Consider the following 16,056-nt stretch of genomic DNA (forward strand, 5'->3'; position numbering starts at 1 on the left):
TATACAGTTTACTTTCGCATTTTCATTTATTTTTATGTTTTCTTTTAAATCCACTTTAATTGCATGCTGCTGCTCTAGGCGCAATGGAACGAACCGTGGGCACGCAAATATACACGAAAACCCAACGGTTTACCCGTCTCACAAGTTCAGCGGCTGGGTCGACAAATCTTGGAGGCGTTGCTGTTTCTGAAAGAGCGCGGCTTCCCACTGCACGGACATTTGCATAGCGGAAATGTGATTCTACAAAATGGCGCCGCCAGGTGGGTACACTTCACAAAATAAATTAATTGTTCTCATATGGGCGCTTTCACATATGTCGCGTGCATAAATTATGAGTTAAAATGGTTAAAAATAAAGCAGTCGTCAATAAATAAGCATTTAAAGAAATGTAGGTAAAAGTGGCGAGCTCAACTGCATATTTTTAAGCATGCCATATGAAAGACAATTTTTAATACAATTTTACTATTTTAGTAATTACAAAAAAACACAAAAAAGTTACTGCTGAAAGCAAAGAGAATTTGCTGATTACAACACACTTTCCCTTATCTCTTCGCCTGCTTATCCATCATATGTTGTCCAAATCACACAAATTCTATAAAATAAATACATATATATGATATGTTTGTACTAGGAATCCGCCTTTCGACATTTACCACGTCTGAATGCAGAACTGTGCTTCAAATTCTGTTGCTGACGGTCGCCCTGTTAACCAAATATTAGAGCCCTTCAACTTGCTGAGTGTGTCACAAAAGTAGGTTAAGCCACTCCAACTAACAAACAAAGACAAAATTAGATGCAAAGTGCAAATTCTAAGTACAAGTATGAATATGCAATTGCTTTAAAGTTTCACCTTTTTTGCAACAATTGGTTAACAAATGAAATTAATTAAGTTGAGCAGATGTTAGTGGAATGTAGAAGCTATGTTAAGCGTGTGTTTTCAATGTAACGCTCAAATTATATAAACTAAAGAGTATTCTTTTCATGGAGGTGTTTTTTTTACGTGGCGGATCCCAAAGCCAGCGCACAAACCTAATTCGAGCTGCAGATCTGCATAGAGAAGGTATAAGAGTGTTGCTGGCGTACGCCAATGATATTGATATCATCGGCCTCAACAACCGCGCTGTTAGTTCTGCTTTCTCCAGACTAGAAAAGGAAGCAAAGCAAATTGATCTGGTAGTGAACAAGTGCAAGATAAAATATCTTCTGACAACAAACAAACAGTCGGCACTTCACTGTCGGCAGTCATAACTTTGAAATCTTAGATAATTTCGTTTATCTTGGAACCAGTATCAGCACCAACAACAATGTCAGCCTCGAAATCCCCCGCAAAATAACTTTTGCCAACAGGTGCTACTTCGGACTGAGTAGGAAATTGAGAAGTGAAGTCCTCTTTCGACGAACAAAGACCAAATTCTACAAGTCACTCAACATTCACGTCTTGCTATATGGTGCAACGGCATGGACTATTACAACATGTGATGGCGTTACGAGTATTCGAGAGAGCTGTATGAGCTATCGGACGACATTGACATAGTTCAGCGAATTAAGAGACAGCGGCTACGGTGGCTAGGTCGTCCGAATGGATGAAAACACTCCAGCTTTGAAGGTTTTCGATTCAGCGCCCGCCTGTGGAGGCAAATGAAGAGGAAGATCTCCACTCCATTGGAAAGACCAGTTGAAGAAGGACCTGTCTGCACTTGGAATCTCCAATTATATGTGAAATCATCAGTCAATTTACTTGATTCTAATTCTCTCTATTGTATGAATCCACAAGAACTGAAAATTTCTTATCTGCAACAGACGAAGAGGCTTCATTCGTGTCAAAATACAACACTACATACTATTACAGGGTTCCTCTTGATGTCGCCTTTCGTGCAACTTCTAAGTAAGTCCTACAAGCTTCCGATCAAGCAACGCAATGAACTCCCCTCCAAGCAGTTTTTCGCAAAATCTACGCTGGCAGTCGTCTGCTTGAAACTGAGCCACTTCTTAGAACCATCAAGAGGTCCTTTCTTTATTCCGTCGACGGCATCCAACAATATGCCAACTAAACTACAGACGCAACAAAGTTTAGATACGCACTGACCGCCTTGCATAGTGGAGCTATCCACTCCTTCATCGACTGCCTCCTGTGCTTGAAGTCAAACCACCACTCATAGCAGACAAAAAGCTGGAGTTGCCCCGAGAATTTAGAGTGACTCAACTTTGTTATGGCTACTGCAGAAGGTTTAACTCCCACTTACCCAAAATCGACTCCGACATACCAAATATTGTATATGACCAGCATGAAAGAGTGCTCTCATGACATCAGCCACCTCTTTGCCCAAGGAATCAACTCATTTAAAACCCCTCTCTCTATGGTCCGACCATCGAAATGGTACATTTATATGATTTCGTTGCCAACCAATTGAATCTTACAATCCAAACGGGGACTAGGTAACCGCTACAACAACAATGCCAACAAAAATTGGAGAGAACTAAAAAAAAGTAATAAAAAAATATATCAGCAATGCTTTTTGTAGGGCATACAGAAATATTCTAACGAAGGCGCGAGTCTCAACAGGGCGTATGAGCAACATTTTAAGCCACCTTGTTTTACAATATATCATACATAATGTTCAAAATCAATTTAATATAACACAAACAGATATATTATATATTCAAAGTACGCTATTCTTATGCTTTCTTAGACTGTCCGGCCTCGAGAATGGTCTGCTCGGCCTTAGTTCGCGCATTAACGCTGTCATGTGGTCGCGCAGTACAACGGAAATCGAAAATGTCGATATCATTTGCTTCGGTCATTTGTTATATGAAATGTGTACCGGTCAAGAAATGACCACACCCAAACCGTCCATGCGGGTGCTCGAAATGGAATTAGAGCATTACCCACAAGTAAGTTTAAGTTTTATATTTAAGAGACAGAGCGTCAGCATTACTGACAAAGTTATTTATTGAGCTCTGTTATTAAAAACAAAAAAGAGAAAAAAAGAAAATATTAAGAATACCAGAAAAATTTAAAAATTTCCGAACCTAGGAAACCCTCTCAAGGTGAACCCTTAATTATATTAAAAAAAAAATGTTTAACTTCTGAGTAATTTATTAACCTTTTCTCTATAACCAAAACAGATTTTAGATGTACTTGGCTTAATATTCGAACCGCCTAGCGGTGTATGCCCCTCCGTCGAAGACCTAGTCTTATGTGATCTCTTCAGAAGCATCGATTTGCGTGAATTACGTGGTCCTTGCTTTAGCGTAAGTATCTCTAAAAAGCAAAAAGCTGACAATGAGGACTTAGAAATTTATACTTTCATTGTATTTCAAATAAATATATATATATATATGTGCTGTGTAGACAATCAAGCCGAGCCTAAGCAGATCCACACTCAATCTCTTGTATGCCGTTAAGAAGCGACAATGTGCATCGCTCGGTAGTTCACTTAGCGAAATGAGCTCACCGAGCACACCGCCATCAACGCCACGCGACGGTCGACGCGGGTAAGTGTTTATTTAAATAGACATACAAACACACACACACACACACACCATCATATTTAAGCGCAAACATAAAAACTAGCCTAGATATCAAGCGCCAAATATCAATTTTCATTATTAAAATCTTAACAAAGAAAAGTAATGTATATCAGTTTTATGTTGCATCTCACCCCCCAAAGCACCCATACAATGTTTTAGTGTCATATACACACCCATACACACATCAATCGTCTGACTGGCATATCTTACGCTATTCACTAGTTCTCTACTGCAATTTTTCATATTTCTGTCACTTTCACACACGAAACTCGCCTCTAATGTCATTGTTAGTTCTGTACTGAAGTTCCGCGTTGTATTCGCCATTCATCACATCTATTCGTAAGAGTTCGCTTGTGTGCGTGTAGTCATCGTCACCATTGTTGTTAACAACAACAGCATTCTCTCCTCATCCTGATACATACATACATTCATCACATTTCATCACATATTTATAGTAATTTCTTTGTGTTTTGTCAGTGTAAATTTTTTATTTGGTGTTTGCTGATTACTCGCATAAACCTGTGGTGTGTCCCAGCTTACAAAGTGGAAAGAGCTACGGTTTTCGGCGCGTCCTCAGTGTAAATTGGCAGCGCGGTGTTATACAAACGGCATTATTCCAACTACACAAGTACCCCACCGAGTAGCTCACTTAATTAGCAGCAAAAATTAAAAAGTTTATGATGCGCGCACTCGACGGCTCTAATTTTGCATGTTTGCAGAATATTGGTGGCGGTTAAAATCGGTTTCGCCATTATCATTAAAAAAATTAAATTAGTGGTTTTTGAAGGGTGTTATTTTTGGAGATGTATGTACTTTATCTTGGATAGGTAACGGCCAAATTATATACGAGAGATCAGTTAGAAACCAACACTCTTCACGTTATTTTTGATTTAAGGTCGCTTATATGACTTAAGATTTTTAAGGTTATGAATAAAACAACTTGTGAGATACAAAAATCTATTGTTTTACAAATATAAAGAGTTTGTCCGGAAAGTAATAGGACTGATTTTTTTCGCCGCGACTGTACTTCGTAGCGTCCGCGCACCGACTGGATTCGGTAGAGGGCGTTAATAGCTAACGAACGAGCGGCTGGTCAGTTGTCTATGAGCACCTGGAGTGTCCAGACAAACATTTTCGTTCGGCGTACTTCTGTGAGTGGTGCAAGCCGAAAATGCAGCGTTCGTTAAAGCAGAGTACGCAATTAAATTCTGTGTGAAACTCGGTAAATATGCGACAGAGACGTTTGATATGATCAAGCAGGTTTACGCAGATATTGCTTTAGCAAGGATTGTTGTGTTTCGGTGGCACCAGGCCTTTTTGTAGGGCCGGGAAGAGGGCACTGATGAATGAGCAAATCCAAAGTCCAAAACGTGCCCATGGTCTTTTTTAACATCAAAGGCATCGTCCACCATGAATTTGTTCCTCCTGGACAAACCGTCAACGCCAAGTTTTACGTGAAAGTTCTCAAGAGACTCAAACGAAGTTGCACCACGACAACACAACGGTTCACCTAAGCGAGGCCGTCATCCCAACACTTCCGCAGCTGCCCTACAGCCCAGATGTGGCCCCCCGAAGTTTTTTTGTTTCTTTGCCTGAAAGGGCCGATGAAAAGTCCTCATTTTGAAACGACAGAGGGAATCAAAGCAGCATGCACCTCGGCTCTCAATGCTATTCCGGAGAATGTCTTCCGTGACGTCTTCAATGTTTGGAAATCGGGCTGGCAGAGCAACATCGACGCAGAAGGAGCCTATTTTGAAAATTTTTGAAGAATTATAACGATTGGTTCAATCAAATTTTTTAAATCGACTCAGTCCTATTAACTTCCGGACAAACCGTGTATTCTTCTCACAACCGTACGAAAATACTAAAGAAATGTTCCCTGACATCCTAACATACAATCACCAATCATATGGAGTTGAGTCACCCGGATGTTATATGCTTTTTATGTGGCAGCTCGGACAAGTTTTCGCCCAATTTTATCCATTTTAGGCACAAAGATCAGTAAAATAAGTAATCAGTAGGCCGAGTGTACAATTCGAAACACCATTACCCATCTTGAGACCCAGCATTCATTATTGGATAATCTTTACCGTTTACGCGATGTTAACAAGAGCGCGCCCCTCGTTTCTTCTTTTCGCAACGTGGCGCCAATTGGAGATTCCAAGCGAAGCGAACCACGTTCTGCACGTAGTGAAGAAAATATAACAGCCGTATCTGAAAGTGTACACGTAGACCGTGAAGAATTGATTCAGCGCCGTTTGAAGCAACTCGGACAGATGTTGTCTTAAATTGAAAGCTTACTAAATACAGGTTCTGCAAGAACTGGAGCCGCTCGACCTTCCCAAGCGACATCGACTCGCTCTATAGGCTCTTGAAAAGTTCCAAGAAGATCCGACGTTTCCAAGCCAAATTTTGATCAGCGATGAGAGCCATTTCTGGCTCAATGTGTATGTAAACAAGCAAACTTGCCGCATTTCAGACAAAGAGCAACCTGAAAGATTCAAGAGCTGCCATTTCATCCAGAAAAAACAACGGTTTGGTATGATTTGTGGACCGGTAGAATCATCGGTCCATATTTCTTCAAAAATCTTTCCGGGTAAGAACGCAACCGTCAATGGGGACCGTTATCACGCAGTGATAACCGACTATTTGATGCCTGAAATTGAAGCTCCTGATCATGACGACACGATCGCATTACAGTAGTAAATTCTCCTGGAGATCAGTTCATAATAAAAATTGTACAACTCTAAAAAAAAACACCTCTTATAAAATATTTTAGAAATCATGCCATCTTTGAAGCCACGCTCGAAGAACGCTTGGGTAGGGGATTTGGGCAATAAATAAAAAAAGCAAGACTAATTAGGTTTTAAAAATAATTCGAGTAAACTTGAAAAATTAACTAAAATTACTGCTACTTGAAGCAACAAAATTAGATCTTCGTCGCAATTAGACTTGCAAAATTAATTTTTCTTGGAGCATCACTGAACTAAGCTTACCAAAAAGTTTTCGTCTGCATATAACTTTGCCACACTGTGTTTGCTGCCGGACACCACCTTAAAAATTTCTTAATTTCCACTTTTTTAAAATGGTTTGAAAAAAAATCTGATAAATATTAATACGCTCCAACTAGATGTAACGTTGAAAATACGTGAGCATGTTTAATTGTTTTCTCTACTTTACTAAAATTAACTAAGATTTGTTCATATTAAATGTTTGTTATGTTTAGAAAATGAACTTTGCTTAAAAATAACTAAAACCCGTTAACACTTAGTGACTCAATAATTAATTTTCTATTACTTATATTTACTAATTCAATAATTATAATCAACAATTTATGTTTTGTGGGTGTTTTGCTATAAATTTGTCTTATTATTTACAAACATAATTTTTATTAGATAATTTTTATGATTATATTTTGCCTATGTTCAAACATTGTAGCCACATTTTACAATTAATTCAGATAATTATATGTTACCAAAATATATACAGTGCTCCAACTGCGCCCTATGAAGTCTTTCGTATGTACTAACATTTTTAGAAATGCATACAATTAAGCTCAAAAATAAAAATACAACAATCTCTACCACTTGTACTACTACTACTACTACTACTACTACTACTTATGGATGCAATATATATTACTAAATTGCCTATTTTGCGGTTTTGTTTACCACAATCAAATTAAAAACTGGATACAGTACCTACTCGTACCTTCATAACAACAACAACTGACAAAACAACCCAACAGCTTATGTACCTCCACCTACCTACTACTAATTAAATCTTCTACTACTACTACTACTACATATAAATTTAATGTGCAAATATTAGTCGAAGTGGTAAGTGTGATTTATTTTATATATTATTAATATTTTATAGTAAAAAAAAACAACACGCAATAAGAAAAGTAAACGTTATCACAACAACACCAAAAACAAACAGTACCACACAATACCAAAATTTTACTCGCAAAATTTTTATATGCAACATGCAACTGCAGCCAGTGTGTAAGAGAGTAGTAAAGTACAGTAAAATGTTCCATCTACTATTTGAATCGATTTCATTTATGATTTTTGTATGTCAATTTGTTGTTAATTTTACCTAAAATGTGTAAATCTAATTTGTTGCTGAATTTGTTGATTTTGTTGAGTATCTGTTTGCCGCTTTTTGTTTCGCTTTTGTATGTCACGTTTTCTTAAGCCGAAACAGTGTTGCATGTTCGTGCCTGTATGGTTTTTTTGTAGTTGGTATTTGCACTTAATAAAAGCATAAACTTCCGTCAACAAAGTACGAGTAAAGCATCATTTTGTGTAACTTAATAAGGTATACATATATCTTCACTTAAAATGCAAAATAACGTAACATCACTCTTCACACTTCATAAGTTTGCAGGCGAAGGAAAAACGATATAATAGAAACCACTTACATTGAAACAAAATTTGGGTGCTGGTTATAAAGTAGTTATATATTGCTTATAACTGACAGCGGAAGCTCAAAATCTTATACTAAATATATGTAATATGATGTAGTGAATCGTAAGCAATAAAAAATTCAATTTCGAATTTTGATGATACGTTGTTTTGCATTTTAGGTGGCGATATGTATGTCTGTGTATGCTTATATATATATTTATCATTTATTTGTAAATTATTTCAGTATAGCTATCTTTATCAACACAAAGCTTCTAAAGCTTTTTTATGAAAAAAAAAATCGTAAAGAGTAAATTTCCAACCATTTTTCCAAAAGTATACAGTGTTTACCAACAACAACGACGTGATGTTAAAATGAAATTAACCACCCAAATTTGGCCAAAATGCGTTCTGTTTTAGTTATTCCAATCCAGTCGGTGCGCGCACGCTCCGAAATACAGTTGCGGCGGAAGAAAATCAGTCCTATTACTTTCCGGACAAACCCTTTATTATTTCCAGCAGCCAATTGACAAAGTACGTCGACTCAAATTGTATATCGGCTTCAGTTCTTCTGCCAACACAATCTTATTCGGAAGCAGTTCCAAATCCAACCGGAAAGTTCGTTATTTATCATCGGAGAGAGATGCAACTGCGCAGAACGACCTTGAACCAACTGATTCGGATTGGCCTTAACACAGCCTGAGCGGCAACGATATTTCACTACACTGCACGCTTTTCTTTAACGGGTATAAAGCACACTATCGTGGAAATTACAATAATTTTTGAATTTTGCAATAATGCGTTGAAAAGTGCTCGCAGAAGAAGCATTAAGACGGCCGTGCTTTTCGCGTAGAGCTCTTACAATAGCCACCCAAGAATCTTGGGCAATTTCCAAGCGTGGTACCAAAGTGAAACATGGCGTAAGAAAATAGCAAATCTTACTGAACACATTGACAAAACTTGACACGTCTTCACTATTGGTAGACGCTGTATGTATGAAAGAATAAGTTGAGACTCCAAATATAACTATTCATAGTGTTTTCCCAAACTAGAACCCCAGAAAGAAAACTTTTCTCAAACTATTACTTTTCCGACTCAGTACTTGTATATTCTATATGTATATTATAAAAAATATATTTTTTTACTAGGTATTTGCAGTGTATAGTCGTTTTTTATTTTATAACAGTACTTTCAAAATATTTTCTTAAGCGTTTGTATTATTGTCTCGTGGTATGCATTTTGCTTTTTGAGGTATGTTCTTTGCTTGCTTAGATGTATTGGCGTATCACATTGCTCATTCTCTTCTCTCAATGTTCGCACTCACAAACTCACAGCCACACACAGCATCTCCAACTCATTCAATATTGAGCGAGTGTACAACTGATGCTTATTGAAGTACTATTTATGCATTATGTAACGTATTTTGCTTCCTACCAAAAAATTGTGATTACTTTAATGAAAATTCTCTCTTAAATTTCGTTTCGTTATCGTTTCGAAAACACCTGGCAGTTATAGTCGAACAATGGACTCTTTCGATATATCTAGCGACTCGGAGGAGGGATTACTTGATGAAATACTCGTCGATGGCAACTACCACCAAAAACGCTTACAACAGCTTCAACGCATGCAAAACTATCACCAACGTCAGCATCATTCCTATCCGCAACACTACTACGACCAGTTCACAGCATTATCACACCAACGCCAATATCACACACAAGCTCATCACTTTAGCGAGAACAAACCACTGGACTTTGACACGATTGAATCATCACCCCTGCATTATTGTGAGAATACCACCACCCAATCCGATGACAATATCTATAGTACTCAAGAAAATCAAAAGTCAACACAACAGTCACGACAGCAAAGGCACATAGAGTCACCGTCTTCTCCGCCACCGCCAGCACATTTGCCAACAATACGTTGTAGCTCCAGCAATAATTTGAATGCACCAACATTGGGTTCAAGTGCTGGTCGCTGCTCGTCGGGTAGTAGCACAAGTATTGCTTCAACAACCGCCGGTGCTGCTTCAGCTGCCACCGCTGCCGCAACGCCAGCTGCAGCCTTTATTGCGGAAGACGATAAGGACATTGGCGAAAATACAATACAGTCAGGTCAATTGGAGCTTGAAGCCGATGACAGTACATCAAACAATGACAGCCCGGCTAGCAGTGATTCGTCGACGCACCAAGTTGACGCAACTAGCCAAAGTCATGTGAACGATGATGCAAAGGCATCAACGTCAGCAGCGGCCGCCGCAACGAATGGTGCAACCGTCGGTGGTTCATTCAACCACCAACTAACGGCTGATATGTGCAACTATAAGAATTCGAAGAGTCGTCGGCTCGAGTACTCACTCAAGTGTTTGAAGTATGGACGCAGTAATCCTTCGCAAGATTCAGCTTTTGGATCGCTAACCGACAATGATCTCTCGGTTGGTTCGTCCAGTTTTCGCATAAGTAGTTTTCAATCGATATCTTCGCCGATTGATGAGGGTGTAGAGGATATTATAATCGCAACAACAACAGGTGGCAAGGAAACTTGTTTAGAATTAGCCACTATACCGAAAAGTATGGTGTCGCAGGATTCGGCCATATCATCACCTTGTCGTGAAACGTCGCCAAGTAACTTTTTAAACATAGACGATTGCATGTCCGGCTCATATTCGGGCGCATCCACTTCGTCCGGCTCTACAGGCAACATACGTCCACAACAATTTCCCGTCTCGCTTTCGCCTAAAATACTCGTCACTGCCACTACTAACTCTAGCAATTCGTCACTATCCTCGTCTAGCGCCGCACTACCCCAAGCACAACAATTCGACCCACCCAAAATACTAGTTAACGATCAAAACTCTATTTATACAACATCACCATCGAAACGTATCGGTACAATTGAGGTATTCTCACAAAAATATCGCGTCAGTTCGTTTGAGGATATGTCACCAAATAAGCGCTCCTCTTCCGATAAACTCTTAAAGAATGTCAATCGCATGGCATTCCGTTCACTCGAAGAGGAGCGACGCATTGATAGTGCTTTTATGCCGATTGCAGATCGTACAAATTCAGAAAATCGCGTCAACATGCAGCGTGACGAGAAATACAAGAAACTTACACACGCCTCGTTCCGCATCAGCAAGACGTCAAGCCAGGTAGTGGTCTACGACAACACGCCCAATCAAATGACGAGCACGTCACCAGTAGGCAATAAAAGCGTCATAGCCAGCGTTGAAATGCAGCGTCCCGCTACGGCTTCGGGTTCGGTTAGCACGCGTCAAACAATGTGGCGCGATAGCAAGTTCTATCGGAAGAATCGCATAGCTAAGTCCAATGACTCGCTGTTGGAAACATCACCCAATCACTCGGCGCGCCTGTCACCATCTTCGTTGCGCGACAATCACTACGATAGCAGTTCCTCGTACGGCAGTCGCAGCCAAAGTCGACAATCACTTAATCGTGGCAGTTCCATCAATGAAATATCTGGACTGAATCAGGCATTTGGAGGCGGTGGCGGAGCTGGTGGTGCGCAAGGTTTGGCAGTGACCACCAGCTTCTGTGGCAATGCTAGTACAAGCGGTGCTGGGCGTCGTTACTGCAGTTCGAAGAGTGAAGATCTTGGTGATACGAATGATTATTTGCGGGTTATGGATGCGCGAAAATCATATTCGGAGCGACATCTGGTCACACTAACGAAATTAAAACAAACAGCAATCAATAATACAATGAGCGGAAGTGAGCAATGTTGCTTCTCCGAGGACGAAATGAGCTTCTATGATGACAATAATGTTTACGGTTATATGTATTATAATGAAAAACAACAGCAACAGCAACAACAACAGCATCATCATCATACACACCAACACGCCAAACAGCAGCATCGACAGCAGCAGCAACAACAACAACAACAGCAACAATCTCAACAAGCGCAACAGCGCCGTACACACTACAATGCACATCAGTCAACAAAACAAGCAAAAACACAACAACAACAACAAATGCAGCACAATCACCAGCAACAGCAGAAATATCAGCAGCAGCAACACCAACAACAACAGCCTAAGCGTTCCAACCCAAATCAACTTAGCTGGAGCAGCTGCTCCATCAATCGCCTACGCACCACCAATATAAAGACCACCTCCTTGGCTACACTATCCTGCCATCAAAATTTTACCTCCACCGCTACAGCACAATCCCCCTCGCCCAACACGTCCAACACCACTGCGGCCGGCACGATAGACGCTTTGCCACATGTCTCGCGCAGCGCTATTTTCAAGTCGGTTGATCACTTTGTCAACCTAACAGATAAGAGCGGCGGCAGCGGCAGCGGTAGTGGCACCGGCACTGCCACCGATGACAACAGTTCCCCCGACGATTCGCCAACACACCAGACGCTGAGCGGCGCCGAGCTCTCAAAGATTTTCGCAATGCACGACGCCCAAAGCAGCCAGTGCAGTGAGGAGAAGACACCGCTGCTAGACAGCGTTGAGATGTCGCCAATCAGTCCAACCGAGACGGAGGATTCGACCAACGGCGAAAAAATGTGATATACTAAATTTCAGTAAAGACACACACACACACACTCAAAGCAAATAACTCACGTATAACTAAAATAAATAAATAAAATATATATGCATAAGTAAAAGCAAGCGAAATTTGCATAGAAATCGGTAGCGAGGCTTTTCGTGTGTTACAAAGTGAATGCATGAAAGTTGCAAGGATTGTCGAACTTTTTTTTTTTTAAACAGGGAAGTTAAGCAATGTTTCCTTTTATGAAAAAAAATATTTTTCAATAAAATAAAAATTTAAGTAATATATTTTTTTTGCAATACTGTACACACTAGGGTGTGTAACAAAAATCCAATATTTTTTTCCTCTTGATTTTCTGAAAAATAGGTTTTTACACATCTTTATGAAAATCTCTCGAAGTACGAGCTCGGCTATTGAATGCTCTCCTACTTCTAACGGGAAGTTTCTCCGCCATTCAGTTTTCTAATTCTTTCTTATTAGTAGATAGAAAAAATCATGTCTCGCTTCCAACTACGTGGAAAATGTCTCATTTCATAGATTTTGTAGAAAATTAAGTGCTCTACAAAACAGGTCTAAGCGATTTTTTTCTAAACCTAAACTTTTAACAGATAATAACTGTTAAAGTTCATTATTTCAAGGCAATTTTTTTCCTATGAATTTTATAACGGAAAGCAAAAAATTATTTTAAATTGCAAAACACATTGCCTTATGGGAAATTTATTGCGCAACAAAAATTGGCTCTTAATTTTTTTTAAATTTTTTAAATTTTTTTATTTTTTTTTTAATTTTTTTATTAATTTTTGTTTTTTTTCATTAATTTTTGACGATGGTATTTCGTAAACCTTAAACGAAAAATTGTATAATAATAATAATTTATTTTATTATTTTTTTTTTATTATTTTTTTTTAATTTTTTAAATTAATTTTTTTTAATTTTCTTTTTTATATTTTTTTTTTGAATTTGTTTTATTTTATTTTATATAAATTATGAAAATTTTTTTATATATCTTTTTTTTTAATTTTTTTTTGTTATTTACGTTCTTTATTATTTTATTTTTTTCATTCAATTTTGACGATTGATAACTCTTAAATTCTTACTTTAATCGAAAAATTTTAAAATAACCCATTTTCAGAGTAGCAAGCGAAGAAGAATATATTCTTTTTTCTGACCCACCCTAGTGCACATCTTTACAAATTTATGTACGATTTAAACATGTTTCAAACAAAAAGACCCGAACATATTTGTATAATGAAAGCAACAAATTTTGTTTAAAAGTATAACGGCATAAGAACTACACATACAAACATACATACATATATAATATATGTATATTGCAAATCTCATTCAACTATCTGCATTACAACAGCAACTACCATCCTTATGATAATTTTAAGAATTAAAGAGCAAAGTTACACTACATATATATTTATATATATATAGTTATATATATGTATGAATTTAAGTAACTCATGTTTCGTATGATAAGACGTTACACAATTTTAAAACAAATAAAAACCTAAATATATAAAGAAAATGATTTAAAAAATCTTTAAAAAAATATAATTATACCACATACGAGTATACAATATGACGTAATGTTTAGGGAAAATGTTATTTGCTTGAAATTTCTGACAAACCTAATTACTTAAGTTAGTGAAAAGTAATATATACACCTATACATATGTACAAAATGTATGTATATACGAATATGCGAACTTTTAACTAAATGAAAATATTAACTTTGCGCTGAAAGCAAAACTTTTTGTGTCATTTTGACATCACCGTAATTACTAGCAACGTTAAAAATTTCCCCAAAAAAAATATATAACAAAAATTATAGATAATATTTGTTGTACTAGTTGAAGTTAGTGAACATTTGACTCATATACTAAACGGCAAACGCATTGCGCTTTCGAAAAACAAAAAAAAAAAATGAAATAAAAACAAAGTAAATGCATTGTGAATTCTTTCTCAATTTCTCAGCATTTTTTTCGGATAGCTTAGACGAGGCCGCAATTAGTGTTGAATTTAGTTCTTGTACTTCTAAGGTAAATGGTGTAACTATAGGCGCACTTAGTGGTAGATACAGACTTCGCAAAATCTCAACTTTATGGTAGTAAATTAGCTTTAAAATGCATATATGTACTAATATGTATGCGTATGCTCTCAGCACATTTAACTGAAAAAACCAAAAAAATAATATTGATAAGGTCTCAAAAATTTTAATTTCAACTTGTATAGATGAAAAAATGGCGTAATTGAGGCGTTGAGTTATAGCGTAGATCATTGGAGTAACCGAAACGAATGTTAGTAGAATGTTTTTTTAGGAGCATATATGGATATTTATTATAAGACAAAAGAAATGAGCATTTTATTTGTAAAGAATACTCATTTAGAGTCTCATTCACAGATATAAAGTGGCAAAATGGCAACTTAAATGCGGGCACTGTGGCAATATTGCTATAAATCAGCCGTTCTTTATTTATCACCAATCGGTTTTTATATAAATATTTAAACAATTCATTTTAAAAAAAGCAAATAAAACAATATTACAATTAAATGTGCTTACTTTTTCCATTTTACGGCGAAATAAACAAAACATGAAAAAAGAGTAAACAGCTGATTGTGATTTGCGACAAATTTCCATGCATGCCACTGAAAATATGACATTAAATGAGTACCACTATTATTTTAACGACTAAATTAAAAAACTTTAACACTTAATGTTCTATTTTATTATTTAAGTAAATATTTTGCAATAGAAATATGCAATATTTTGGAATTCAACAAAAAAGAAAAATAGTGAATACTACCGAAAATCATAAAAATTATTCAAATAGAAGGGGATAAATTGAATAATAGTACCAAAAAACAGAAAAATATTATGAATACAAAACGATTAGAGTGCAACAAAAAAGTGAAAATTAATAAACTCATAGCTATTCAAGAAAATTACTCAACAAAATGAACTTGTTACCTTAACGATGTAAGCAATCAAACAGTAACATAATCGATATCACTAACTAATAAAAAGAAAATATTTAATGTTAATAACAAGAAACTGCATGCGAAAAAATTTCACAATATACATATATAGCCAAATTACCAGTTCATAATAGGAATGCACCTCACAAAAATTAATAAAAACTAAGCTTTCAAGCAGGGAATAAAAGAAATTATAATTCCTTTTTACTTGTTTGCGCTTAAAAACTGATATGATAGTTACGTCATAATTAACACTCAATTTCATGTACATAATTTTTTTAATTTTTTTGAAGTTAAAATTAATTAAAATTATAATAATTAATGTTACAGAATATGTAGATTATATACAATACATACGAGTATTATAATATGTATAGTTGACATGCATACCTTTGGCACATGATCACCCCCGTTAGTGTATTGATTAGCTTTAGAACATACATTTACATATATATATTTTCTCGAAACGAAAGTTATTCAATTAGGTCCGCGTAAATCGGTGATATTGTTAAGTATGTAATTTTATTTTTATTTTCCACTGAACTACGTAAATAAATAAAACAAAAACAAAAAATAAGACTTAAATGATACATTGTTGCTTA

The 16,056-nt window shown here is 36.8% G+C and overlaps 1 protein-coding gene across 7 annotated transcripts in view; it reads left to right on the forward strand.

Moving 5' to 3' along the window:
* Window positions 1-16,039, forward strand: part of LOC126753129 (slowpoke-binding protein) — an 86,976-nt gene extending 70,937 nt beyond the window's left edge. For 4 of the 7 annotated variants that reach the window (XM_050464318.1, XM_050464315.1, XM_050464316.1 and 1 more), the window contains 5 exons: window positions 79-260; window positions 2,691-2,892; window positions 3,127-3,252; window positions 3,353-3,495; window positions 9,450-16,039. In XM_050464318.1, coding sequence (XP_050320275.1) covers window positions 79-260; window positions 2,691-2,892; window positions 3,127-3,252; window positions 3,353-3,495; window positions 9,450-12,486 — 3,690 coding nt within the window. In that variant the 3' untranslated portion in view covers window positions 12,487-16,039. The other 3 variants (XM_050464320.1, XM_050464319.1, XM_050464321.1) reach the window with 3 other exon arrangements.
* The last annotated feature ends 17 nt before the right edge of the window (window positions 16,040-16,056 follow it).

This window comes from Bactrocera neohumeralis, chromosome 3, assembly GCF_024586455.1.
Source record: "Bactrocera neohumeralis isolate Rockhampton chromosome 3, APGP_CSIRO_Bneo_wtdbg2-racon-allhic-juicebox.fasta_v2, whole genome shotgun sequence".
Lineage (NCBI taxonomy): Eukaryota > Metazoa > Arthropoda > Insecta > Diptera > Tephritidae > Bactrocera > Bactrocera neohumeralis.